Source organism: Hippichthys cyanospilos, chromosome 15, assembly GCF_059441005.1.
Source record: "Hippichthys cyanospilos isolate Australia breed blue-spotted pipefish chromosome 15, RoL_Hcya_1.0, whole genome shotgun sequence".
In the NCBI taxonomy this organism is placed as follows: domain Eukaryota; kingdom Metazoa; phylum Chordata; class Actinopteri; order Syngnathiformes; family Syngnathidae; genus Hippichthys; species Hippichthys cyanospilos.
In genome coordinates, this window is record NC_142383.1 from 18,284,389 (window position 1) to 18,309,497 (window position 25,109).

The 25,109-nt window shown below is 43.8% G+C and overlaps 1 protein-coding gene across 1 annotated transcript in view; it reads left to right on the plus strand.

Moving 5' to 3' along the window:
* The window catches only part of LOC148412128 (uncharacterized), a 56,381-nt gene that overhangs the window by 19,775 nt on the left and 11,497 nt on the right, over positions 1–25,109 (plus strand). The window contains exons 8-28 of the mRNA XM_088435249.1: positions 4,252–4,296; positions 6,464–6,517; positions 6,722–6,766; positions 8,910–8,963; positions 10,057–10,101; positions 14,162–14,215; positions 15,144–15,188; positions 16,649–16,702; positions 16,837–16,881; positions 17,749–17,802; positions 17,937–17,990; positions 18,914–18,967; positions 19,040–19,093; positions 19,184–19,237; positions 19,306–19,350; positions 21,018–21,071; positions 21,161–21,205; positions 22,276–22,329; positions 22,415–22,468; positions 23,946–23,999; positions 25,030–25,083. Coding sequence (XP_088291375.1) covers positions 4,252–4,296; positions 6,464–6,517; positions 6,722–6,766; positions 8,910–8,963; positions 10,057–10,101; positions 14,162–14,215; positions 15,144–15,188; positions 16,649–16,702; positions 16,837–16,881; positions 17,749–17,802; positions 17,937–17,990; positions 18,914–18,967; positions 19,040–19,093; positions 19,184–19,237; positions 19,306–19,350; positions 21,018–21,071; positions 21,161–21,205; positions 22,276–22,329; positions 22,415–22,468; positions 23,946–23,999; positions 25,030–25,083 — 1,071 coding nt within the window. The remainder of the gene's footprint in view (positions 1–4,251; positions 4,297–6,463; positions 6,518–6,721; positions 6,767–8,909; positions 8,964–10,056; positions 10,102–14,161; positions 14,216–15,143; positions 15,189–16,648; positions 16,703–16,836; positions 16,882–17,748; positions 17,803–17,936; positions 17,991–18,913; positions 18,968–19,039; positions 19,094–19,183; positions 19,238–19,305; positions 19,351–21,017; positions 21,072–21,160; positions 21,206–22,275; positions 22,330–22,414; positions 22,469–23,945; positions 24,000–25,029; positions 25,084–25,109) is intronic.

Genomic DNA, 25,109 nt, shown 5'->3' on the forward strand with positions numbered 1-25,109 from the left:
CATCAGACGCGATGACTGCGGAGGAAACTTGTTAAAGGCTTCCTTTCTGGACGCAAAGCGCTTATTAACCCCTGGCATCCTGCTGTAAACTATGAAAGCTCCTCGAGTCTCAGCTGGACGTCGAGCCGTTAGCTTTAATCAGCCGCCACCTCGCTTCAAACGCCGCGCGCGTCTTGTGAAAAGCTGGGGGAGCGTTGAAGGTCCATGTTCCAATATGTTATTTGTCCTATTTTGCTAGTCATGGGTGTTTTTTTTTCTATATTTATGGCTTACTATACTGTAACGCTGAACATTTTTTTTCTCTGCTCCCAGTCTGGACGATTACGGTTTTAATCAAAGTAGTAAACGCAGCAAACCTTTTATCTAAAGAAGGTTTAATTTATTATTAAAATTGGAAACAAAAGATAACTGCGTAGCTTGTGCATTACTTGCTTCATTACACAACACAGTAGCAATAACCTTTTTTTTTGCAATAATTTGATTTATGTTCCAATTAATTTGCTCTGAATTTGAAAACAACATTAAAACAACTATGAATTAGAGTTGCTGTTACCTGTAGAAACCCTGTCGAAGTGCCTTCGCGCACCCCCGTTTGAGATACCCTGTGTTACGTAACATCCGCTCGCTAGTAGCCCGGCCCTGGAATTCGCGAGTCGGATGCGGCCCTCTCTTGTCCGGCTTGTACAGGTGATGAGTTCCGCGATGATGGTAACGCTAGGATTTAGGAAAACTTGAGAGCGGCATTGCGTTTTCCCCGTCACGCACACCTAAACACACAAAGACTCACAACATGCACTCTCCAACTCAACCTCCGCCCGACACTTCCATCCGGGATGTGGAAATTGGACGGGCAGCGTTCCTGCAGGCGCCGACTCAAAGGCGAGCCGAGCGCGTTCCAGTTGTCGGTGCGATATTTGTTCTCGCGAGCGGGCGCCCGATGGCTTTTCAAGATGTCGGCCCGGGTCAGGGAGAGGCGACGTACGCCGGGGCCAAACCGGGCCGCGCTCGCGTCTCACCTTTCCGACGCCGCGCCGTCAGCGTTTCCGTTTTATGTCCGCCGCGATTGGATCGGTCTCCACACGTTCCGTGGTTTTCTGACATCTGTCTGTAACGAATCGCTTTCCAACAGCCCTTGGAAAGCTGTCATTTCTTGCTGACAGAGAGCTCAGTCGCGGGGGATAGGTTACACACATATATATATATATATATATATATATATATATATATATATATGATAAACTTGGCAGCATAAATATCATTGTTAGTCCTAATTCACACATTTTACAAACTATACACATTTTCTTCCTAGTTTTGTATGAAAATGCTTTTAAAGGCGTAATAATGAGTTATATATGATTTTTTTTTCCTTCAACCACTCAAAGTGTTCAGTGACATCAGTTCTATCCATACATATGTAGGTTGAATTTATTAACACCCCCCCACGTCTGTGACGTGATGATGACATTTAAGACAAAGCCATGAACTGGTCTCTACCGCCACCTACTGTCTTTAGGTGAAACACAAGTCAACAAAGAATTTTCTGTTTGTTGACATTGTTTGACCGCCGCTCAACGGAATGTTGCAAAAATCGAGGGAAAATCAATATCATCGATCCTATTAAAATGCATCTCGAAAATTGTAATTATAATGGTTTTATATGGGCCAAAATTTGGACTAGGATCATTTTTGTACACATAATCTCGCACGTCCAGCTGCATGTCAGAATCGCTGCATTTTAATCATCTGCTGGAAATTTCTGCACCGTAGTGTTTTTTTTCCCCGTCGACTCTTTTACGATACCAAAGTCATTTCCATAATTTGTAAAAACGGTTTCATGAAGCCATGTTTTTCCTCGTTCGATGGTTCAGGCCTCCAAAGCAGCCGCTCTCCATCCATCAGTTTATCCGTCATCGGTCCTAGCTGCCTGCCGGCGTGTCAAATTCTTCTGTCGCGGCGCTTTTACTGTTCTGGTGGAACGGCACATCTGGCGCATCATTGCGCTCGGGATGGCAACAAATGTCAAAGTGGCCGGCGTAACGCAGTGAGCGGAGGCCAAATTTTGCGTGAAAGCTCTTATTGTTTAGCACACATGGCCCCCGTCTTGAATTGCTCGCACATGTCAAATATTATGTTTCCTATCGATGGCTCGCACAAATCTTTCATCTTTTTACAACTTACTACATATAACCGTAAAACCCCCGTTCAACGCAGGGGATGCGTTCCAGACGCGGCTGTGATTGGTCCAAATATGTCACGGCTTTTTTTTTTTTTTTTACCTCTCCTGCACAATATAAGAACATTTGAACTTTTTAACCATACTACTTAGTGCCTGTTCTCACTCCCCCGCTGCAAAAATGGGGTAGCTGTCGTATATAACATCGTTTTCGGAAAATGCAAAGGAGACTCGCTCACGCAACTCTCCAAATTAGAGGCGCGGCGTGCTTGCTTCAAGATGTTTGTGTATAATTTCCTCATAGTCAAAGTCTGCTAGAGGAAATAATGTAACATTTAAAAAAAAAAGCACTAAAAAGTTACGGTAATTAGCGCCAGTAAGAATACGGCCGAAAATTTGCATCCGTGCGTCAAAACTCGACTTCTGCGGCTGACGGGTCAATCTTCCTCCAATGGTGTCTAATAATAAAGAAAAAGGACGCACCCCTACTTTTGGGTAATAATTCTGACTATAGTTCTGGAGTTATATAATTATGGAAAAACTCAAAACAAGGAATGACACCAAATACTTGAAGTGCGGTTCCGCCTCCATGTTTGGCCCAAAATGTCCGTCTTGACATGAGCGCAGCATGTTCTCCTCAACATGACGATGGCTCCGGGCAACCGCCTGACCACATCCTGAAGCGCCATACGTGCTCATTTGTACGACCGCCGGAGTTAAATTCGCTCGTCTTTGAGTCGATGTCCAGCAGACGTTGGCTTGGCTTGACCAAACGTCCAATGAGACGGGTGGACGCTTACGTCGACGGCTGCTACCGGCCACTTCTGCTTCTAGGATCTGATCGAAGGCACATGCTTGCGAAGTATGCGCCGTCGTAAACACGTGCAGGCGGCCGGGAAATGGCGGCCTCATTAGTCAACTCCGTAAGAAGGCGATAAGGATCCGTGACGGTCCGGCCGGGGATGGAGGTCAGCACGTGTACTGTGCAAAGGCAAAACTAAGCCAGAACATCAGATTAGCTTTTGGTTCCTCCTCTATACAAGATAAGCAAGTCTGGTACAGTTAACATTTGGCGTTCCGGTTGACCGTTGTTGCATGTAATGGATGACTTCAAAGCGTCGCATGTTCATAAATAAAAATACATTAAATTCCGTTGTACAATAATATGCTAACAAGCTAACGCGCTAATCGCTAGCTTAACCCATTTGCAGTACTGTGTCCATTTTTTGACAAATTGTCATTATACTCACAGTACTTAAGTAGTGTGATAACAACAGTAGAAGACAAAGTACATTTTGAGTAAATGTTAGATAACGGAAATACAGATACCGTATTTTCCACACTATAAGGCGCACCGGATTATAAGGCGCACCGTCAACTTTTTTAAATCATTTGGGCTTTTAGGTGCGCCTTATAGTGTGGAAAATACGGTACTTTAAATGCCGTTGTTTCCACACTGCACCTGTCATATAATAAACAGTAGACGAATTTAGCATGCTAATTTGCTAACGCGCTAATCGCTATCTTAAAGGCTAATTGCTAACTGGATACTAACCGTGCATAACTAGATTTCTCGCATCTCTCACTCAAAATTACAATTAACAAACCCAATAATTTCTGTTGCGTTATGTATGTTTTATCTCAATCATATTTCTTTATTTACTATATTTACACCCTACCATGTTTTGATAAAGGTCAGCATGATAAGTTATTCATTTTGTTTCCTATTACGATTGTTTGGCTCGCGGAGTCGGCACTGACCTCAGGCAGAATTTGCGCTCTTGGCCGTCACTGGAAAGTCTGATTCCTTGACAGCACCGTGAGATTTTGGCTCCTTACATGCGGCCCCAAACCGCTTTGACAGGCCCGTTGGTGAACATGCGCAAAGCCTTCACTCATCATCCCCCTCACACAACCTTAGTCCTGTCACTTTTCTTTTTTTTCCCCCCCAAGCTGGTTTTTACGCCGTGTGTGTATGTTTTCTTTCACCTGTCCATTTCCACCCGCGCGTTTATGCTGCCTGTGCTCAGTGTCCACATCTCAGTCATGTCTTTTTTTTTTTTTTTTTTTGTCTTCAGGGACAGAAAGGTTACCCCGGTCCGCCCGGACTCCCTGGAGAATCTGTAAGTAGTGCCGTTGAAGTCGTGATTTCAGCATAAAATGATGAAGATATCTAAACATCGTTTATCTGAATCCCAACTCGCAGCTGCTTTGTCGAGTCTTTCCAGTTTTTTCTACCCTCCTCGCATGAGTGATTTATCCCCCGCGTTCGACTCTCGGAAAAATCCTCTTCAAAGAAGCCCTTCATATGGCGGTTTTGGCCCGGTCCGAGACGACTATTTTAAAGCGTCCAAAGCCGGCCTGTTCCGGGCCGCCCGGGTCACGCTCCCCTTAGTAGAAAAGAAAGGCCTTAGTCAGCGGCGCTCAAAGACGGGCCTGTCGGGGACGCCGGCCATCCGGGGAGTTCCCCGAGCCGTCATCGTACGCGGAACTTTGGAGCGTCTTTGCGGGCCGTCTTCAAAGGCTTTCCCAGAGCCGCCGCACCTCTGAGTCACCGTCGAACCTGAACGGAAACTGTCCGTTTGTGTTTCCTCCGCGTGACTCGGCTCCAACGCACAATGAGCCACGCTTCCTGTAACCCCCGCCACTTTTTTTTTCTCCCTAACCGGCGCGTTTTCGAATAGAAAAAGAAAAGGCTTAAAAATGAAAGCCATTGATTGATGAAACCTCGGAACGACATTTTCGGCCGTACCCTCAGGCGCAGAGTCGCAGGCATGTATTTTGTTTATTGTTCATGAATATTAATCCGAGCAACAAGGCATGCAATTCTATTCCGTTCTGTTCGAAAGAGTCTTCATGTACCCTCAGGGGTACCTCCATTTTCAAAGGATTAAACGTTTAACGCAGACCTTTCTGGTGTGCACAATTTGGCCACCGGGTGGCAGTCTTAAGTACACAAACGAAGAAGAGTTTTACAACTAGTGTTAGTAACCTGCAGTCATGTAAGTCATTTCTTACTGCAAATGATGTTTTTAGACAAATATTACTTCCTTCCTTAAAGTATTATCACGCTGCCGTTTCCCATCATGTCTTAGCATTTAGCTAGCAGCAAGTTATCTTATGTTTTTGTTTGTTTGACAGTCGAAGACTCGCCGCCCCTTTTTTTTCAGCGGTTGTTCACCAAGCGAGTTGACGACAAACTTCGGCTCAGAGTTGGAAGCCAAAATGTCCCGACTATTGCTCATGTCTTGAAAAAAAAAGTATAAAGTCGCTGGTATCTCAAGGCACCACTGTACACGCGGTCTGGGAGAAACCTGAGCAGCTGATGCTAGGCGGACAAAAGAGTCATAGAGGCGGCTCGCTTCGGCGGGCGCTAACTGTAAGCGCCTTGTGTTTATCCAAAGCGGCAAGGCAAGCGGCGCGCACTGCCGCACATCCCGAGCGCGTCAAAGGAAGTTATACATGAGCACGTCGCGCTCCGACACAAGTCGCCTCTGTGCGTGCCTTTAAGCGTCCCACGCCCTGTTGGCGTTCCCGAAGGAGACCACATCCCGTTTTCCAAGGGCACCAGTTTGGAAACGTGGGCAAAATTGAATTTCCGAAAGCCGACTTGGGGGTCGGATTTTATGATGACGCTCCTTCTGGTCTATGAATACTGCTTTGAAAAGTTGCTTGTTCCCATTTCAATTCTGACGAGCCGCTAACACTGTTAGTTCCGCTATAGGTATACACATGTGTGTGTTCGTACTTTTGTCAGAATAATCTTGTCTTTTTTTAATTCTTTTAATTAGCATCAAGCCAAGGTACTTGAAATATTCAAGGAATTTTGTAGTTACCCAAATACAAGAAAATTATGGCCAAAACTATTGTTTTGCTATCGTTTTTACATTGTTGTCAAACTCTTGCTGCATCTTATACATGGTACTATAGAAAATACCAGAATTTGACCCCAAAATTATGGGTGCATCCTCTACACAGGTCCGTCAGCGGCGCCTACCCCATGTACTGCAATGCGCTCGGGGCTGCGGGAAGAGTTAGCGGCCGCTCACAATGCACTGTGTGTTGCGTGTTGCAATGTTCATGTCTCGGAATTCACACTATTACACAGCTTTGGTGTCTATGTATAGCGATGCTTAAGTGTTATTTTTAGGGTTTATTTGTTGAATCTTTTGTCATTTTACTGTGCTGCCAGGTGGACAGCGCAAAAGCAAGGAGAGCGTTTGCATAATTCTAATCATCCTTCTACTTCTCCCCCTCCTCCCCGTCTCCCCTTTCCTTCCTCCCCCGCAGGGCGAGCAAGGACCAGTCGGAAGCCCAGGTGCCAAAGGTTATCCTGGCAGGCAGGTGCAGTAAATCCTCTGCTGCGACTGGTACAGTTGTAATCAAAGCCGAGTGCAATTAGCTTGTGTTGAACAGCCGACCCTCTGTGTGCGTCGAAATACTACTTCGCAATAAAACAACACAAGCTAGTTGAATACCTCTTGTTTTGTTTTGTGAGCAAACAAGTACAGAATCATGTTAAAAAAAAACTTTTTTTTCTTTTTTCAGGGGTTACCTGGGCCAGTAGGACCAGTGGGGCCTAAAGGCGTGCGGGTAAGTCAAATGATCAACTTCGGCTCGGTAAATACGCATCATCCTGACACTGTGCTGACTTTGCAGTATTTATAGAGGGAAGGATGCAAATGAGGCTTAAAAATGTCATTATCTCTGAAGTAAGTACTAAAGTAATTGATAGGTACATTTGTACCTTGATTACTAAGGTAATCAATTACTGTTGTACTTTGGTATCTAAATTGATTGATTACTTTATGAGTTAACTTGAATTAATCATTTACACTAGGAGCTAAGTGATCGATTGCTTTAATACTTCAGTACCTTAAGTAATTGATCAATAGTTAATTAAAGTAATCATTTAGTACTTATCTACAAAGTAGCTGATTATGAATGAATTACTTGAATGAATCATTTACTTTAGAAACTCAAGTCATCAATTACTTTAATACCTTAGTACCGAAAGTAATTGGTTATCAATTAAGTAAAGTAATCATTTACTTTAGTACTTACTTCTGAGTTCATTCCATATTTTACATTTTTTAAGCCTCATTTACAATCCTTCCTTCCTTCATCACTTATTCTATTTCTTTACAATCTCAAGAACGGACATAGTCAATTATTTTAGTACAATCAATCAATTACTTATTACTTTAGTAGCTAAAGCAAATGATTACTTTATTATTCAATTATTTTAGGACCTCAAGTTACTTACAAATTACTTAAAGTCCTCAGGACTAACACTTGGGGGAAAAAAATGAAAGAAATGTAAATAAGTGTCTGTTACTGAATTTCTGGACTCTAAAAAAACGTAAGATTCCGTCTTTGGCATTGAATGAGTTAAAGGTCGCCCGCTATCGGTATGTTTCCCGCTCTCGTGTATATACAGTGCACATGGGTGCCAAATCCACCTTAGGGGTTATGTAACGCATCGCTTTGTACACAAAAGCACATTGATGCAGACCTAGCGTAGCGCTATTAATAGTCATGTCAACATTGCACTGCTATTTTCAGTCCCACTGTAAATCATGTAGCTCATACAACTTCCGCTGCACCCAATAAGACAAACAGGCGCACAAAGTCATGCTAACGTTCCAATAAAGCGTCTTTATCGGATCCTCTTGGCGACTCGCGAAGCTTCCCCCTGCCCCCACTAGCTGGAATTTCCTGTTTGAGCTCAGTATGAGGCCCTGCTGTCTGAAGGAGGCCTTTTGCTCCTCGCTTGCTCGTTTTTGTCACCTATCCACCAGGCATCGCCTTCTGACAGCAAATATCACGCGATCGCACAACAGCGACACATCTATTAGTTTCAATTGTAAATAAGACCAAAAGGGTAAAAGTACTTTTCAGAATATTTGTTGCGATTTCTCAGGTATGCCTGAGCTGATTGCTAAAAACAACATTCGTTCTCATAACGCCGCAAGTATGGCTAAGCTAAATGCTAAAAAGATAGATAGCATTTGTCTCTATAATGCAGAGAGGTATCAATAAGCTAAAAACAGCATTTGTCATGATAATGCCATGAGGAATGGATAAGCTAAATGCTAAAAACATAACACATGGCATAGGGTTAGGCTAAATGCTATAAACATAATGCTAAGGGATACGCTCATCAATCAATAAATGCTATGTTTTTAGCAATTAGCTTCCAAGTATGTACTACTATGTATGTACTATCTACTTGAAAATACATCAAACGTATTGGGCAAGATTACCAGCCGGCAAAATCCAGCCATAAAGAAAACAATATTCGAGCAAATTTGGACTCAAACATCACGCCGCCGTCTTTTTGTTGTTGCAGCCGTCGTAAGGAGACAGTAAGAAGCAAGCGTGTTTCGCACGTGAAAAAGAGGAACACGGTTCTCGGCTGTGTTTGTGTTGTGGTCTTTGTATTTTTTTTCCACGCAGCGCGACACCCGGGCCGTCTTCAGAGATCCCTGGCGTGAGGGTATGTGCCCTTGGACTACATCGTGGAAGCCAGCACCATGCAGTCCATGGGCATATACACTTGCCTCATGGCTTGGTTCTTCACGGAGGCCCGCCCCCCGCCCCGCCCCGCCCCCTCAATACCGACCCTCTGGAGCCGGTCGGATCAAAGCTCCGTCGCACTCCTTGCCATGAAATAACTCAGTCGGTATCCCCGCTCTCTTTCTCTGTCTCTCTTCTTTTCTCTCCTCTCCTGCAGGGTTTCATTGGAATCCCCGGGCTTTTTGGCCTCCCCGGGCCTGACGGAGAAAGAGTGAGTGCTCGCCATTGTTTCTCAAAGTTGTCTCCGGTTTTGATCACAAGAAAGGATCTCAAAAATACAACGACCCCCTGTTCATAGCGGAGTATAGAAGTTGCCGCGTCGGGGCATTGAATTTATTCAAATGCGGGGAATCGGTGTGTGCGAAGTTCATCGCTAACAGGTAGTCGCTGAATTTCCACCTCCCTAAAAAGAAAAAAGCCAAGCTCTGAAAAATCCATCCAGTTCCTTTCGGTTAGCATAATCCGACCTTATGTCACTGTACCCAATGTCAACCCAAGTGTGATGTTAGAACCAGTCGCAAAATTCAGAGTCAAAGTCACAATTGTCCAAGCCAAGTCCAAGTCACAGAAGGCCAAGTCGAGTCCGAGTCGCAAAGTTCAAGTCAAGTTAGAGTCACAAAGTTCAGAGTCCAAGTCAAGTCAAAGTCACAAAATTCAGAGTCCAAGTTGAGCATTAATAACAAAGATTCCATTCCGCGTCATGTCTGAGTCACAATGATCCGAGTCCAAGTCATGTGCGGGTCACAAAGATCAAAGTCGAGCGCTAATCACAAAGATCTGATTCCAAGTCAAGTCTGAGTCCAAGAGAAGTCTGAGTCACAATGATCCGAGGCAAAGTCAAGCCCGAGTCGCAAAGATCCACGTCCAAGCTGAGCGTTAATCACAAAGATCCGATTCCAAGTCACAAAATCCCGAGTTCGAGTCAAGTCCAAGTCACAAAGATCCGAGTCAAACTCAAGCACTTATCACAAAGGTCTGATTCCAAGTCAAGTCCAATTCCAAGCCAAACCCGAGTCCAAGTGAAGTCCGACTCACAAAGTTCCGAGTCCGAGTCTAGTCCGAGTCACAAAGATCGGAGTCAAAGTCGAGGATTAATTAGAAAGATCCGTTTCCAAGTCAAGTTCAAGTCGCAAAGATCTTTATTCTGAGTTTCTTTTGAAGGAGGACGTTACATTTCTGCGGTAAAAACATAGTTGGACTGTGTCGAGTCGATACAAATATTTTGCGAGTCCAATAGTCCTTTCTCCTCGATTGTCTTTTGATCTCTTCTTTCACCGGCCGTCTTTTTGTGTCTCATTTTTCAGGGCGTTCCAGGCGAACCAGGCAAGAGGGGCAAGATGGGTAGGCCGGTAAAGTTTTGTCTCAACATACTTTACAAACAAAAGTGTCATATGTGCAAATGTGCTCGGGGGAGCCGGCAGACGCTCACACGTTTCCTGCAACATTCACTTTCAATCCCCTCGCGGTATCGAGAGCTTTTCTTGTGCGGCCAAAGGTGCAAAGTCCGCGGGTTACGTCACGTTCGGGCCGGCTGGGTCTTCCCACACCTGTCAGGGGGGTTAACCGAGGTCGGGTCCCAGCAGCCGCGCGTCAGGGTCGGGTTTGTTGAGAGGAAAGGGGCTCCGGGCCGTCTGGAGGAAGTCGTTGCTTTAACTCTGCGTGTGTGTCAGATAGATCACTTTGACAGCGGCTTTCCAAAGGTCTCGAAGCCCTAAACGCACGCCGTCACACCGTTGGGCAGATGTTTTTTGTTAAATGGGGCATTTATGGAGCAAAACGGATCCGCTTGTGAGCTTCCTTTTCGACTCGCCGTTGCAGCATCCGCCAGTGAGCGGATTTGGTTTCGGGGGTTGAGCGTAGGTAGGGATCTTGTTGAAATTTGGTGCGTCTGGAGCAGAAGGTGAGATCTCAACACGGGCCGAAAAGCGGGGCCGCTCGGTTCTATTTCGATGGCGTTTTCCTCATGGCGTCGATGTTAAATTTGAGCTGAGGTCCCAAGTGGCGCTCGATTGGTTTGTTGTTTGGTACGTAGTCCGGTACAATCCGATCCAGTCCGGCATCCGATTCAGTCGTTTGATCCGCCTGGCCCGATCGGTACGGCATCCGATCCGCTTGACCGGATCGGTATGGCGTCCGATCCACTTGGCCCGATCTGTATGGGATCCGATCCACTGAGCTTGATCGGTATGGCGTCAGTTTTACTGGACTGCATCGGTAAGGAATTTGATCCTCTGGATCAATATGGCGTCAGTTCCACTGACCTGTATCGGTAAGGAGTCCGATCCACTGGATCGGTGTGGGGTCCGATCCAGACCGAAATGACTACATCTGTGGTTTTTATCAATAACAGTCCAATCCATAAACCCAAACTATATTCTTCTGAGAGCCAGCATAATAATTTGTGGTGGACATTGTTTTTTGTCTTTTATCTGATTAGAGCGTCCCTACTAAATCGTAGTATTGTGGACAGCCTGGTTTTTACAAAGGTGTCCAATGTCTTTGGGTTGGATGCAGCTGACTTTGCAGTCTCGCTGAGACGAAATGAACACGATGATGGACACAATTTCATAGATCCTTTTACATGCATCCTCCGTGTAATATACAGATACCTGCAAAAAGGACTTCAGTACGGTACCATCGTGTTTTGACACCACTGGTACCACTACAGTACAGTGGATGAATTGCGGTCGTCAACCCTTAGCGATCCAAAACCATGTTTCCAAAACATCGGCGGAGTCCTTGTCTTCGGCGTATTGCACAACATCCAAGTCAATCTCTGACCCACTTTTTTTTACGGGTTGTCTGCTGACTGCATGTAAACGCGGAGACGGACTTAATCCCCACTGGACCGTGTTCAACTAATGCTTTCAAGAGCTGTACTTGAATGCTCCTTTTTTTTTCCGCCTCACATTTGTCTTGTACAGAACTGGTGACAGCGTAGTGAGTCATCTTTTTTGCGGGTTGACTCCATGCGTCATCCACGTCGGCTGCGTTCTGGTCCAGGTTCGCACAGCTTTTTATTCCGTACGACGGCCGTTAATGCTGACACAGTATTGATACATTGTTGGAACGCTGGATGCAAAATATCTTTCGGGCACGCTTACATAATTATTTTCCATTCGGTTGCAGTCAAATCCCACGATAAAGAGGCTTAGAATTGCCCATAGATGCCAGAAGATGGCGCTAAAGCACATTTTCCTTAGACATAGTTTTAGTCTGAGTAGCCGAAGTTTAGATGCCAAAAGATGGCAAAGTAATTTTAATAGTGGACATGACGTAGATGAGGTTTGTTTTCATTTTTACAGAAATGGACTTTATCTAAAATAATAAATAAAATCAGACGTCCCGGAATTGTCTTTATTTGTAGAAGTCTGAGTTTAAATTGAGAATTTTGACTTAGTCAGAACGAAGTGTGATTTTCGTCGAAGAGGACCAGGGCTAGCGAATATACAAAGCTCGGCAGAATTGCAACTACCCAGAAGTCTGACTTTAGTCCCAGGATTCGGTTCTCCCTTGAAAGTGATAATTAAGATTTTTTTTTTTCAGAGGATCCTCACTTTAAAGTAAGAATTGAGATTTTATTCTGAAAATAGCGCACCCGGACAAACTGGTCCTCGGGGTTTCCGCGAGATAAGCTCGATGATATATTTCGCTTGAAAAAAAGTTCAAAACTCTCCTCTATTGTTGCTTAGAGCTGCTATTTTTCGCAACTATTGACGGTAATTAGAATTTTTCCAACAATGCGCGAGGCCGAGAATAGCCATAATGATCCTTTCCGTACGCACCAGGCATTGTGCAGTGGGCCTTATGCGGTTTCTCTTTGCAGATTAGCCTGCGTTTAGCGCTAAATGGACACGGTAATGCCCTGGCCGCTAGCCTGGCTTGCCCCAAAAAAGTATAATCAACTTGAAATGCTCTTAGATTGCATATTTCAGATGATTTAGCCGATGTGGGCTCACGTAACGGCGCTTTGTTCGAAAGTCTTCCCTCGTTGATCGCAGGGGTTGCGTTCCCAAAAATACCAGCAATAAGTGAAAACCGCCAAGTAGAGCTGCCTTTTTTTTAACCTTAAGCGGTATTTTGGCCATTTTTGGGTCATTCTCTTCCACATCATTCTAGCCAAGTGATGACACACTCCTGGGAAGTGTGATAATGAAGTGGCAGTGCCGTGTTGAAATTTGACATGTTGTCACCATCTGGGGGAAATTTCAGCTCCCTGCTGTCTTTTTTCAATGCTTTGTCTTTGATGTGAAATGCTTTAGATGTATCTCTCAAAGGATTGGAAAAAAAAAACGTACAAGGGTTAAATAATATAAATTTCAGATTAGAAGCCTCGCCAACAAAAATTGACTAACAAGCAGCTGGTTGTAATAATCAAAGTAGGATCATAATATTTTCGGCAACACACTCTGATAGTTTGAATACTGCACCAACACAACAGTAATGTGCCTGATTGAAAGCCTACTAGAGGTTATTGGTGGAGATTGGGCTCAAGTGGACTATAAGACAGGTTTTTCAAAGAGTGAGAAAAAACTAGCGGCTTATAGTATGAAATTTGCTCTTGCAGTGCATTATTTTGAGTTTGTGGCTCAATATAAATGGACGACTTTTTTCAGATGATAGTGAATGTTGCAATTGACCGTGTGACCAGAAGGCCTACTCTCCATTATTGACAAGTGTTGTGTTTTTGCTGGACGTTGTGGTTTTAGCTTGATTGCTAGTTACGCCCAAAAAAAAGAATTTCACACAAAATTGTGATTCTCATTTACCACGATTCAGAATCAATATAAAATGTCCCGAAATCAATATTAGAAAAAAAGTTGCATTATTTGTTATTCTGTCTTGCAAAGGCATTAATATGATTTTTTTTACATCTATCGAATCGAATCATTGTGAATCCAAAATGGTTTCAAATCGAAAATTGATTCTGAATCAAATCATAGACCCAAGAATTGGAATCTAATCAAACCGTGAGACAGCCAAAGATTCCCACAGCCGGTGAGCATCGATACCAGATATCGATATCTGTGCCGATACCAGCTTTATTTCTAAGAATCGATACTCGCAACGGTAGCCATTTTACCATCAACAATTACAAATTAGCAATTATATTAATAGAAAATTGACATTTTTTTTTAAGTTTGAAGGAAATTTGCGATATTGGAAGATAAAGGTATTCTTTAAAAATTATGTCTTTTTTCGGGATATTTTAGGCATTAAAAATACTAGTGGTATCGGTACTTTGCATCATATTCGATAACTACTCAAAAATGGAGTAATGTTGTGGAATAAAGTGGGATCAAGGAGTGGAGTTTTGCGCCACTTTTCAGACTTGTACTGCACGTGGAGACGTGTTTATGTGCATCCATCATCTGTGTGTGTGTGCGTGTGTGTGTGTGTGCGCTCTAGGGCTTTCCGGGGGACTTTGGAGAGCGAGGACCACCCGGAGCCGACGGAGAACCAGTAGGTCACGCGCTTCAAAACAAACACAACCGTTTCCTTTTCACCTTTTCACACAAATCGAATCAATGAGGAACGCTTTCTTTTTTTTTTTAACTAACTACATTCATTCTTAGAATAACGATTACTTGAATCGATTATTTTCATACTCAGTTACCCAAAGTAACTCAGTAAATTACTCGTTGTACTTAATTACCTAGAGTAGTACTAAAAGTAGACCTTTTTAGACCCTCTTTAGCCAAAGACTTTGAAATATTTGAAAGAAATCCAAAGGACCTTGGATTGACTGTCTTAAACTAAGGTGTCCAAACTACGGCTCGGGGGCTATTTTGCGGCCCGCCGTCCACGTTTATGCGGCCCGCGCCATATGCTAAAAATGCAAAAAGCCTTGAAGTGCGATAACTAAGGTATTAAGTGCTTAAATTTGGGTACTGAAGCACCAAAAGCAGAATTGATTAATTGATTACTTAATCCTAGTATTTTAAAATTAAAAAGAGTACAATTCCGACAATAATTGATTATTTCAGTGATAAAATAATCAATAATTGATTAGTTTAATAAGTTAAATGCGAAAGTAATTGATTCATTTGGCAGGTACTCGGTACGTACTTAAGTAATCCATTATTTTAGGTGGTAAAGTACTACTTTATTAAGCTAGTAACAACATAGTATTTGGGTTTTTAAAAAAAAAAAAGACAAAAGCATCCATCAGAGTGTAGCGGAAGCTCCATTTTCAGGAGCTGACCTATGTGTCTCCCCTCACAAACACACAGGCGGCTCTCATAAGCGTCGGTGAACACTGAACCACTATTCCTAGCATGTTTGTTTAAAAAAAAAAAAAACACCCCAGAAAAGTGCTCCTTCCCTCTTCACCTCCTTGTGTGTGTGTGTGTGTGTGTGTGTGTGTGTGTGTGTGTGTGTGTGTGTTCAGGGCCAGATGGGAGCCCCCGGTCCAAATGGAGTTCCCGGACTAATTGTGAGTAAAACTTTTCGTGAGTCCGTCTCGAAAATTGTAAACGAAACGAAAAATGCACGTATTCGTAAGAAGCCCGCCGTTTTTTGTTGTTGTTTTTTTTTTTTTACCACGTGTAAACATGTCGAAAATAGAAAATAGAGCGGGCTGACTTCTAATTAGACGTGAAAAGACTTAATTGTCAATCAAACACATTTTAGCAGGTTGCAAATCTTTTTTTAAGGCATCCACCCACACGCACACACACACACACACACACACACACACACACACCAATAAGCCACATAATAGTGTGTGATGCTCTCTTGTCGCGTCCCGTCTTCACCCGTGACCAGTCGCTCCTCCCGATTTATTTTGGGCCCCAGGCGGTGGCAGCAGGCCTGTAATTGGCCGAGCCTGATTATAGCTCTCATTCCAGCACTTTTTGTCCACTGCGGCATTCGTGTGACCAGACAAACGTTGCGCATTTAAATGTATGCAAAACAAACAAATAAAATGCACTAAGAAAGCCCTTTATTTACTTTACAGAAAACAGTTAAACATTTTTGAGCATTTCGACTGCCCTTTCATTACTTACAGAAAAATCGGATCGATAAAAAAATAAGCAATCTGCATGTGTTTATCTCCATCATTTTAGCGAGCTAGCTAGAGCACTCACTCGCTATCGAGCTGTCCAGCTTGCTCGCAAATGATCCATCTAGCTATCGGATAAGATAGCTAGCAAGTTTAGCAATCTACCTAGTTACCTTGCTATCAAATGATCTACAGTATCTAGCCATCAAAAGAATCTAGCCGGCCAGTTTAGCCATAGACCAGCTGGCTAATCGCAACTACCTATCAATTATCCATCCAGCTATCAAATGGTCTATCTGGCTATCACATAATTCAGCTAGCCAAATAACTAGCTAGTTATTTGTTCAGATATCAAATGATCTATCCGGCTATCTCATAATCCAGCTAGCTAGCTAGTTAGTTATTCAGCTATCAATTGAGCTATTGTATCTAGCGATCAAAAAAATCTAGCTAGCCAGTTTAGCCATCCAAATAACCTAGTTAAGAGCAACTAGCTGTCAAATTATCCATCTAACAGTCAAATGATCTATCTGGCCATCGCATAATTAAGCTATAGAGCTAGCTAGTTATCCTACTAATTATTGAGCTGGTTGCTTATACATGATTTTTATTTTGTTACTTCTTTGAAACAATCGATGGTTCGCGTTTTCTTTTTTAGCTATCCAGTTAGATTGCTATCTAGCTTGCTTGCTATCAAATTGCCTTAGCTATCAAATTATTATGGCTGCCAAGTCATCCGTCTCGTCATCAAATCATCTATCTGTCTACCAAGAAAGGTCGCTAGCTGGCTAGTTATCCAGCTAACTATTTAGCTGGTTGCATATAACATGAATTTTATTTTGTGTAACTCCTTTGAAACCATGTATGTTTGTCCCGTGCGTTGCTGAAAGGGTGACATGGGACCCGTTGGCGAGATGGGCCTTCCGGGACCCAACGGACTGAAGGTAAGTCACGCTACATCGAGAGGAGAAATCCCCGCTAGCCTTCAATTTTGGGCTATTTATGTGTGTTTATGAGCAGAGTTGGGCTGGGACACGAAAACAATTATTTTCAAGCCATGACTTGGTGTTTCTTCCAGGGGGTGCCCGGAAATCCAGGAGAACCAGGACTGAAAGGTGATAAGGTGATCTGAATATTCCTGTTATTGCATGTCATGGAGTTGTACTCATGCGTTTTTTCACTACACGCCAAAAGATACATGCTGTTTGAGAATCAAAAGTATCAATAAAATGGTTGGGCCAGAATCGGCCCGTGGGCCGTATGCTAAGCATCGCGGTTGCAAACCTTCAAGCGGGACAACGATACTCGCAGGAATTTATTCTATGCTTTGCGGAGCTTCATTTGGGACCTTCTCTGTCTCTTGCTTAATTTAACCCGGCATATCTTTCAACAGAGCTCAGCGCTACATCTTGTGGCACGATTCGGTACTACACTTAAAGCGTGCAAATCTACATTCAGTTTACCGTGGAAACACTTAAAAACGATGGCGTGAAAACCTTTCCAATTAAGCGGGAGGCTGATGGGAAGGTCCGCCGCCCGAAATCGCCAGCTCCGCCCCCCCCGTCGTTTGAAGGCGCCATTCACCGAAATCCCCTTCTTAACATCACTTGCGCAATACTCACCGCCATTTTCCGTGGCTTCTAATTTCAAATTCAATTTTGTCGTTAAATATACACAGTTATGTACTCATTAAACGCGGGGGGCACTTGCGCCCGTGTAATAATACGATTCGATCCGAACAATTATATGCTTTTCAGTCCTAATCCCGGTGACCGAAATGAGTTTGACACCCATGCTATAAACAAACAGAAACCAAAACATCCTTGGCGGAGGCATGTCATTGCGTTAAATCCGCGTCTTAGTACCAGAGCCAAATAAGCGGCGCGCTGAAGTGCCGCTTATGACAGTGCGGTTCGGATGCGGCAAATGTTCCTCGCGACGCTTTGGGTCTGACGCTCATTCGTCATCCTGCTTCTCTCCATCCCGTCAGGGTGACATCGGGCTTCCTGGCGAGCAAGGCGAGATCGGGTACAAAGGAGACAAGGCGAGTCTTTTCCTATTTGTAGATACCGCGCAGGTGGAGTCCAGATCGCAAGTCCTTGCGACAAGCGAAGACTCGCAGTTGTCCCGTTTGGGCTCGACAAGCTTGTGCTTATGCTTGTTTGTTTGTTTTTATAGGGCATCCAGGGTGCTTCGGGACCACCTGGCCCCCGTGGGAAACCAGGACCGCCGGTTTGTTTGGGATTTGGGGTTACTACTACCACTAAATTCATTACCGGAGACTGACGTTTCTTTACAGTTGACTAATGTTGTAGTCCAAGACAATTGGACCAAGACAGTTATGGAGAGTATCAAGACCAAGACCAATAAAAGACCAAAACCTTTGGGGGTTAAGACCTGGGCACGACCAGGACTCTCGGAATTTGAGACTAAGACTTCTGGAGGTTGAAACCAAGACCAAACCGTTATCTTTGGGGGTCAAGATCGAGACAGGGCCACATTTTTTGGAGGCCGAGAAAACTAAGACTTTAGAAGGTCAAGACCAAGACAAGACCCAAATTTTTTGCAGACCCAGACGAGACTAAGTTGGAAGCAGGTTGAAACCAAGACAAGATCAATATCTTCGAAGGTAAAGCTCGAGACAAGATAAAAAGACTATTAGAGGTCGAGACCAAGAAAAGACCAAAACCTTTTGGGGTTAAGATCAAGACGAGACCAGGACTGACGAAGTTTGAGATTGAGGAGAGACATTTGGAGGTGGAACTAGACAAACCAATATTTATGGAGTTCAAGACCAAGATTTTTGGAGACCCAGACAAGACTAAGACTTTGGGAGGTTGAAACAAGGTTTTTGCAGGTCAAGTTTGAGACAAGACTAAAACTTTTAGAGGTCAAGACCAGACCGAGATTTATGATTTGGAGGCCGAGGTAAGACTTTTGAAGGTCAAGAACAAGACAAGACCAGGATTTTTGGAGACCCAGACAAGATTAAGACTTTTGGAAATCAAGACCAAGACTCATGGACTTTGAGACTAAGACTACTTAGACCAAGACTAAGTATATCAAAGTGAAACCACAAAAAAAACAAAAAAAAACATGAGTCCAATTGAGATCTGATTGGACCATCTGGAGATGACAACTCCTCTTCTTTCCAGGGAAGTGCGGGCGACAAAGGTCCCGATGGCGCACCGGGACCTTTAGGCCCCGAGGTGCGTGCTTACCCACAGCGCATTGCTGATTTGTGACTATTCCCAAGCAAAACTCCACATTGATCTTAACAGGGTTTCCCCGGCGACATGGGACCACCAGGAGAGAACGGCCTTGAAGGACCAAAGGTGAGAAACTTGTGACCAGAGAAAGGCACCTGTAAACTAGGGACGGACCGGAGTGGTTTTTATGTAAACGTGCTTGTTTTTGGCACCAAGGGAAAGCTGGGCACGCGAGGTTTACCGGGGCCGCAGGGCTTACCTGGCTTGGAGGTAAATCACGGCACTTTCAAAATGAACCTGCAGCAGAAAACACATTTTTTTGTTTTTTTTATCTTCAGGGAGACGAGGGCCCGATCGGACCTCCGGGACCGACAGGATTTGAGGTAAGTTATGAGCTTATCGTGTCACTTTCAGGACTAAAATGTGAAATGTATCCCATAATGAATACTGTGCACCCGTAGTTCTCAATTCTTTTTCAACAAAGTCTCGTCCTGCTAGAAAATGGCATCATAAATGACCAGGGGTGCGTGTTCCAATCCGTTTGCTCTTAATTTGAAAGTAAAATGTACCGTTCCCATCACGGCGACGTAATGAATTTTCGGGTCGCAGAAATCCAAAGTGAACGGACTTTGCAAGACCCACTCTTTGGATTTACCACATCCTCTGATAGAGCGCAAGCGGAGTTTTTTTTTCCCCTCGCCAATGCGCTTTTTATATACTGCGCGATTTCAATTTCAAGAAGTTCCGATCCCTGCTTTTGGACACGAGGGGGTGATAACGTTCACTGGGCTGCTGCCTGCGGAGATTTACAGCCAGCGTAAAAGGCTTGCAGGATGTTAATGGACGTGAGCGAGAAGACTACCGCGTGCCAAAGTGGACTCGGATGTTGGAAAAAAGCCTTGTCTTCCATTTTCCCTGAGTCAGTTGCTTTGATGATCCCAGATGGGCTTGTTTTCTTTTCTTTTTTTTTTTTTTTACATCCTGCATTTTTCACTCAGGCCTACCAACTCTAACTCCCGCTGATTCATCCGGGTCAGACACCCCCCCCCCCCAATCGGTCTTCTTTGTGATCTCCGTCCAGGTGGCTTAAGTCCCACTTGACCTCAACGGGGGGGCAGTTGCAGTATTTACCGTATTTATTTTATTATTTATTATGCTCACGCTGTCAAATTTTGAAAACCGCTTGTGCCCATGTAAAATGTGCACCAAAGCTTTTAACTCTGCACTTGAGATCTCCTCCCTTTTTCTCTAAAGCATCGAACACACGGCCCGCGGGCCGGTTCTGGCCCCTAAACGGGTTTGATCCGGCCCGCGGTTTTGTAAAGTATAAAAATGAGCGGAATTGTTTTCAATAAATGGAAAACTTGAAATGTAAACGTAAAATAAATGAGTTCAAATCAAGTCTTTCTCGAGCATAGGTGTGGAATTTCAATCCTCGAGGGGCGGTATCCTGCATATTTTCTGGTTTTCTCTTCTTCAAATTAGCTGATTAGCAAGCTTTGCGGGATTTTGAAAATCATCCTAATCATTTTGATCAGGTACGTTTGAGAGAGAAAACTGCAAAACATGCAGGATACCGGCCCTCCAGGACTGGAGTTCCAGTTTTTTTTTCCTCAGTTTTAACTTTCAAAACGTTTTTTAACTTTTTTGTGTTTATGCACTGTTCGTTGAGAAACGCGCTTTATTGAAGATCCACTTCTTCAGATAACTACCGAATATCAAGGATTTTTTTTTTTTTTGGACCGAGCGCTCCAGGCGGGTTGAATTCAATGCGTCACGACACGAGAGGCGCTCGCCGTGAGTCATTTCATTCCGAGGATTTACGGCTGGTAAAAAAGCACTTAGTTCCCCCCTTAACCTCAGGAATAATAGTCTGGAACACAAGTCTGCAAAAAAGCACTTTCACGCGGTGCCAAAAGCCAGCCGGCGGCGCCTTACCTGCGCCGACCGAGCCGACATCTGCCCCATGTCAACACCGGCGATTCTGCGGCCTCTTTTGTTTATTTCCACTCGGAATGTGCCGAGACCTTTAATGTTGTGTCCCGTTTAGGGTCGACTGGGCAGAAAAGGATTCCCCGGGAAAGTCGGGCCCGAAGGAGTCAAGGTGTGAACTTTTTTTGCGGTTTCCGCCCAAGCGGGAAGTTTTCAACGGGTTTTTGCACGTGTTTAATGAGGAGCTTCTGCTTTGCGCAGGGAGAGACCGGCATCATGGGAAAAGTTGGCGCCATGGGAGAAAGAGTAAGAAATATTCACATATGTTTCGCTTAACGCGAAATGCTCATTTCCATTCACTGGCTAACAAAGCTAGCGTTATGATTGAGGGCTCTCTCTCAAACACAAACAGTAGAGCAGCACATGTAGACAGACACTATAACAACATTCACTGATATATCTTCTTTATCCTCCGCAAAGATAAACGAATACTTCTCAGACTTCTAAAAGAGTTGAGAACATCTCCGTGTAGTTTATAGGCATAGCTCTGGATTATACTGCCCTCATGTGGTCAAGGCACGCACACCAGAGGAAACGGCAGTTCTCAACAGTGGTTATCAAACCACTGAATCCCAAAGACGTGATTTTACGTTATCTTAACCCTTGAGCAGTATCTTGTCCAATCCTTTGCACTTTACATCAAAGCATTTGACATCAAGGGGAAAGCGTTGGAATAAGACTCTAAGAAGCTGAAATTTCACCCAGACGGTGACGACATGTCAAATTTCAACATGGCACAACCACGTAGTTATCGCACATATGCGGAAGAAAATGACCACAAAAAAAAAAAGATTTAAAAAAGTGCACAATGCCTAAAAGTTTGTTTTTTTTCATTCATGTATTTATTTATTTTTTCAGGTTGTTAAATAAAGAAGGATCTAAAATAGCTGCCAGTATATGAGTTCAACAGAAGCAAAAATGATTTTTCAATTATTGGCCGAACAATTACATATTTAGAACTGAAGCGCACTGTGCTAACAAATAAAAAATAAAAATTGAAAATAGAAAATAAATATTGTACATATATATTCCCATCATAAAAATAAATCAGTTTAAATAACTGAAGAATAATGCATTCGAAGTTGTTGGTTTAAAGTTATAAATATATATAACAATATACAAATAAATAAAATATTAAAAATATACCAAATATATATTTGAAAAATGTGACTTTTTTTTCTAATGTTGAATTTCAAAGGGCCTGCCTTCATTTTTTTGTAAAATCACATAACCAAAGAGCTATTTTGTCAAATTATTGACAAGACCAGGACGGTTTAAGGACTATGTTGAGTGTTTGTTTTTCTTTTTTTTTCCAGGGCTTGGTGGGTTTCATCGGACCTGTGGGCGAAGTAGGCATGGCAGGAGAGAAGGTAACTTCCCACGCGGATCCCTCGAAAAACAAAAGCTCCCTCTCCTCCCGTCCAAAAGCTGAAGTCCGCGCTTTTGTCTTCTTAGGGGGACCGAGGCACCATGGGTCTTCCCGGACCGCCCGGCGAGAAAGGCTCAGACGTAAGTCACCTGACTTTTCAAAGCGGGGCGGAGCGCAGCACTCGGAGGGGATCCTGGATGAAAGCGTGCGGGCTATTCCCTTGGGAATTCCAGACCTTGATGTTTTTGATGAGGAAGGAAGAAGACGCTGGACCATGTCCTGTCAGATCCGCTTGCTGGAAAAGACTCCGACAAGCGTGACCGATCACTTCCAATGACTTTCCCTCATGGATTCCGATCACGCAAGCAGGAAGTTCATTGGAAAAGGATTTACTTGTCACCCGTGCGTTGTCCAATTTGTCCTAAGTGGACACGTGGACGTTTCATGCCCCATTTTGGGGGTTATGTTCCAAATGTTTTGTATCAATAGTTTTATTCCTCTCACGTACTCAAATTGAATTTAAAGCTAATGAAACTCATTTCCCCCCCGTTTTTACTAGCGCAGCTCTCCGAAAAAAGAGGCACAGCGTGCTTGCTTCAAGTTGTTTATTTGTCACTCCCAGTCGAAGCTTACCATAGTTCCGACCCATGAAATCCAACAGAAGTCGTCATTGTCGTTAAACCTCTGCTAGCTTAATGCTAACAAGCTGAGAAACGCCATTGACGGGATCATTTAAATAAGCGTCGATATCGGGCTTTGGTTTCTCTTTGCTTTGTGGCAACAAAAGACATTCTTGCCTTCCCACTCTTCTTCTCGCAATGCAAACATATTATGTGAAGTGCTATATCTTGGCTTGCAGGAATTAGCATAGATGTAATGCTAACCTCGTCAAAAAAAAAAAAAAAAAAAAGCTGCTCCTTAAATGTACAAATCAGCAAAAAGGAAGACGCGGATACGGATGCCGGGAGATCTCCGCGGGCTCTCGTCGGCTTATTTCGACTTCAAAGCCCCTCTGTTTCTTTTTAAATCTTCTCCTTGAGTGCTCCGCAGGTGCCAAAATGAAATTGCGTTCTCCGTTCTTGGGGTTGAAGGCTAGGTGAAAGCACTTAGCCCCTTTCCTCCCCGCTAAAGGGATTTCCTATTTCACCCCATTTTTCCGGGTCGCTGTTCCGTATTAAACGCCGGTGACACGGAAAGGGGGAGCGCGTCACTTTTCGCGCCAATATTTAATTGAATAAATGCGGCCGCCCGAAAAGAGGTTTCTAATTATCGCACTCGATGCTACAAGAGGTGCTAGCAACCAGCTAGCCTACAAGCTAACAAGCTTGGGTCTTTTGATGATAACAAAGTCGCTCCAAATTGTGCTTGATAAACGCTGATGTCATCATTTTGTTTGCGCACTTATGCTAGTCATGGCTAGCTTACGTGCTAGCCATCGGCTATTTGACGAGACAACAGGTTCAGGTCGGGACAATAACAAGAAAGCTAACAATCGCCGATGTCGTAAGTTTATTTGCGCACCGGTGCTAGCCACCAACTAGCTTACAAGCTAACAGGCTCGGGCCTTGTAAAAATAACAAAGTAGCTAACGAATGTCATCAATTTGTTTGTGCGCAGGGTCACCCAGGGACACCAGGGGAGACTGGGCCTCCGGGACCACCAGGAAGACCAGTGAGTCGCCATCTGTTTGCAAATTTCATCACTTTGAAAACTCCCTTTCGGATTTATATTATAGCTATTTAGCATCGCTTGAGATCCAGCTAAAGGGTCTTAGCTTAGCTCTTTGTCCATACTAGGAAGACAGTTTAGCAGTTTCATAAAAAAAAAAAAAGTATATTTTATTTATTTTTAAGTATTTGTAAGATTACGCAGTTTAAAGTAGTATCTCATTTCATGGTGCATAGGGACAGTTTGTTTTTCTTTTCAAATTAAGAGCAAATGAATCGGAACATTAAGTAACTTCTTGCCAGATTTTTTTTTTTTTTTTTTTTTTTTAATATGGTTGTGAATTTTTATTTGTGAGGCAAAAGGGAAAAAACGCATCATATGGGGTTGGTACAGCTTGATAAAAGTTTGAAAACCAATTAACTAAAACATGGACCTTAACCCCTGTGCAGTATGTTGAGCATTTTTAGGTAATTTTCTACCAGATAATTGTCGCCATGTCACCATCTGGGTAAAATTTCAGCTCCCTAGTGTCTTTCAACGCTTTCCCTTTTATGTGAGAAAACGATTGGACAGAATACTGGACAAGGATTAAGATGGATCTCAAAGTTCACACTTGACTTCCCGTCGCGGTGTCCCACCTCGGTTTGATCTCCACGACTGGATCAGAACCACTGCATTTGATTTCCATTGGTCCAAAAAAAAAAATCCTTTGTGGCTAGGCGGCCTCCCGCCGATACCTCCTGTCACCCCCAATGGAAACGGCGGCAAGCAATTAGAACCGGCGCCTCACCAGGGCCTCGGCCGGGTCCGAGCCGGAGGTCAGCGGGCCGCCAAAGCAAATATAAACAGAGAGCAGGGGGCGCCCGGCAGCAAGGCTGTTTAATTGCTCTGAGTGACACATCTCACAACAAAGCTGGAGGTGGTCTTGACCCCGCCCCCCGGAGGGCGGGGCCCCGTTCCGCGTCAATGTAAACCTTTGTTTTGCCTTTCTTCCTCTTGTCATTTTCTTTTTTTTTTGCTTTTTGTTCTTCAGGGACCCCCCGGGGCGGCAGGGCCCGCAGGTACCAGAGGAACCAAAGGCTTGCGGGTTTGTTACGCTTTTTCCTTCTTCTT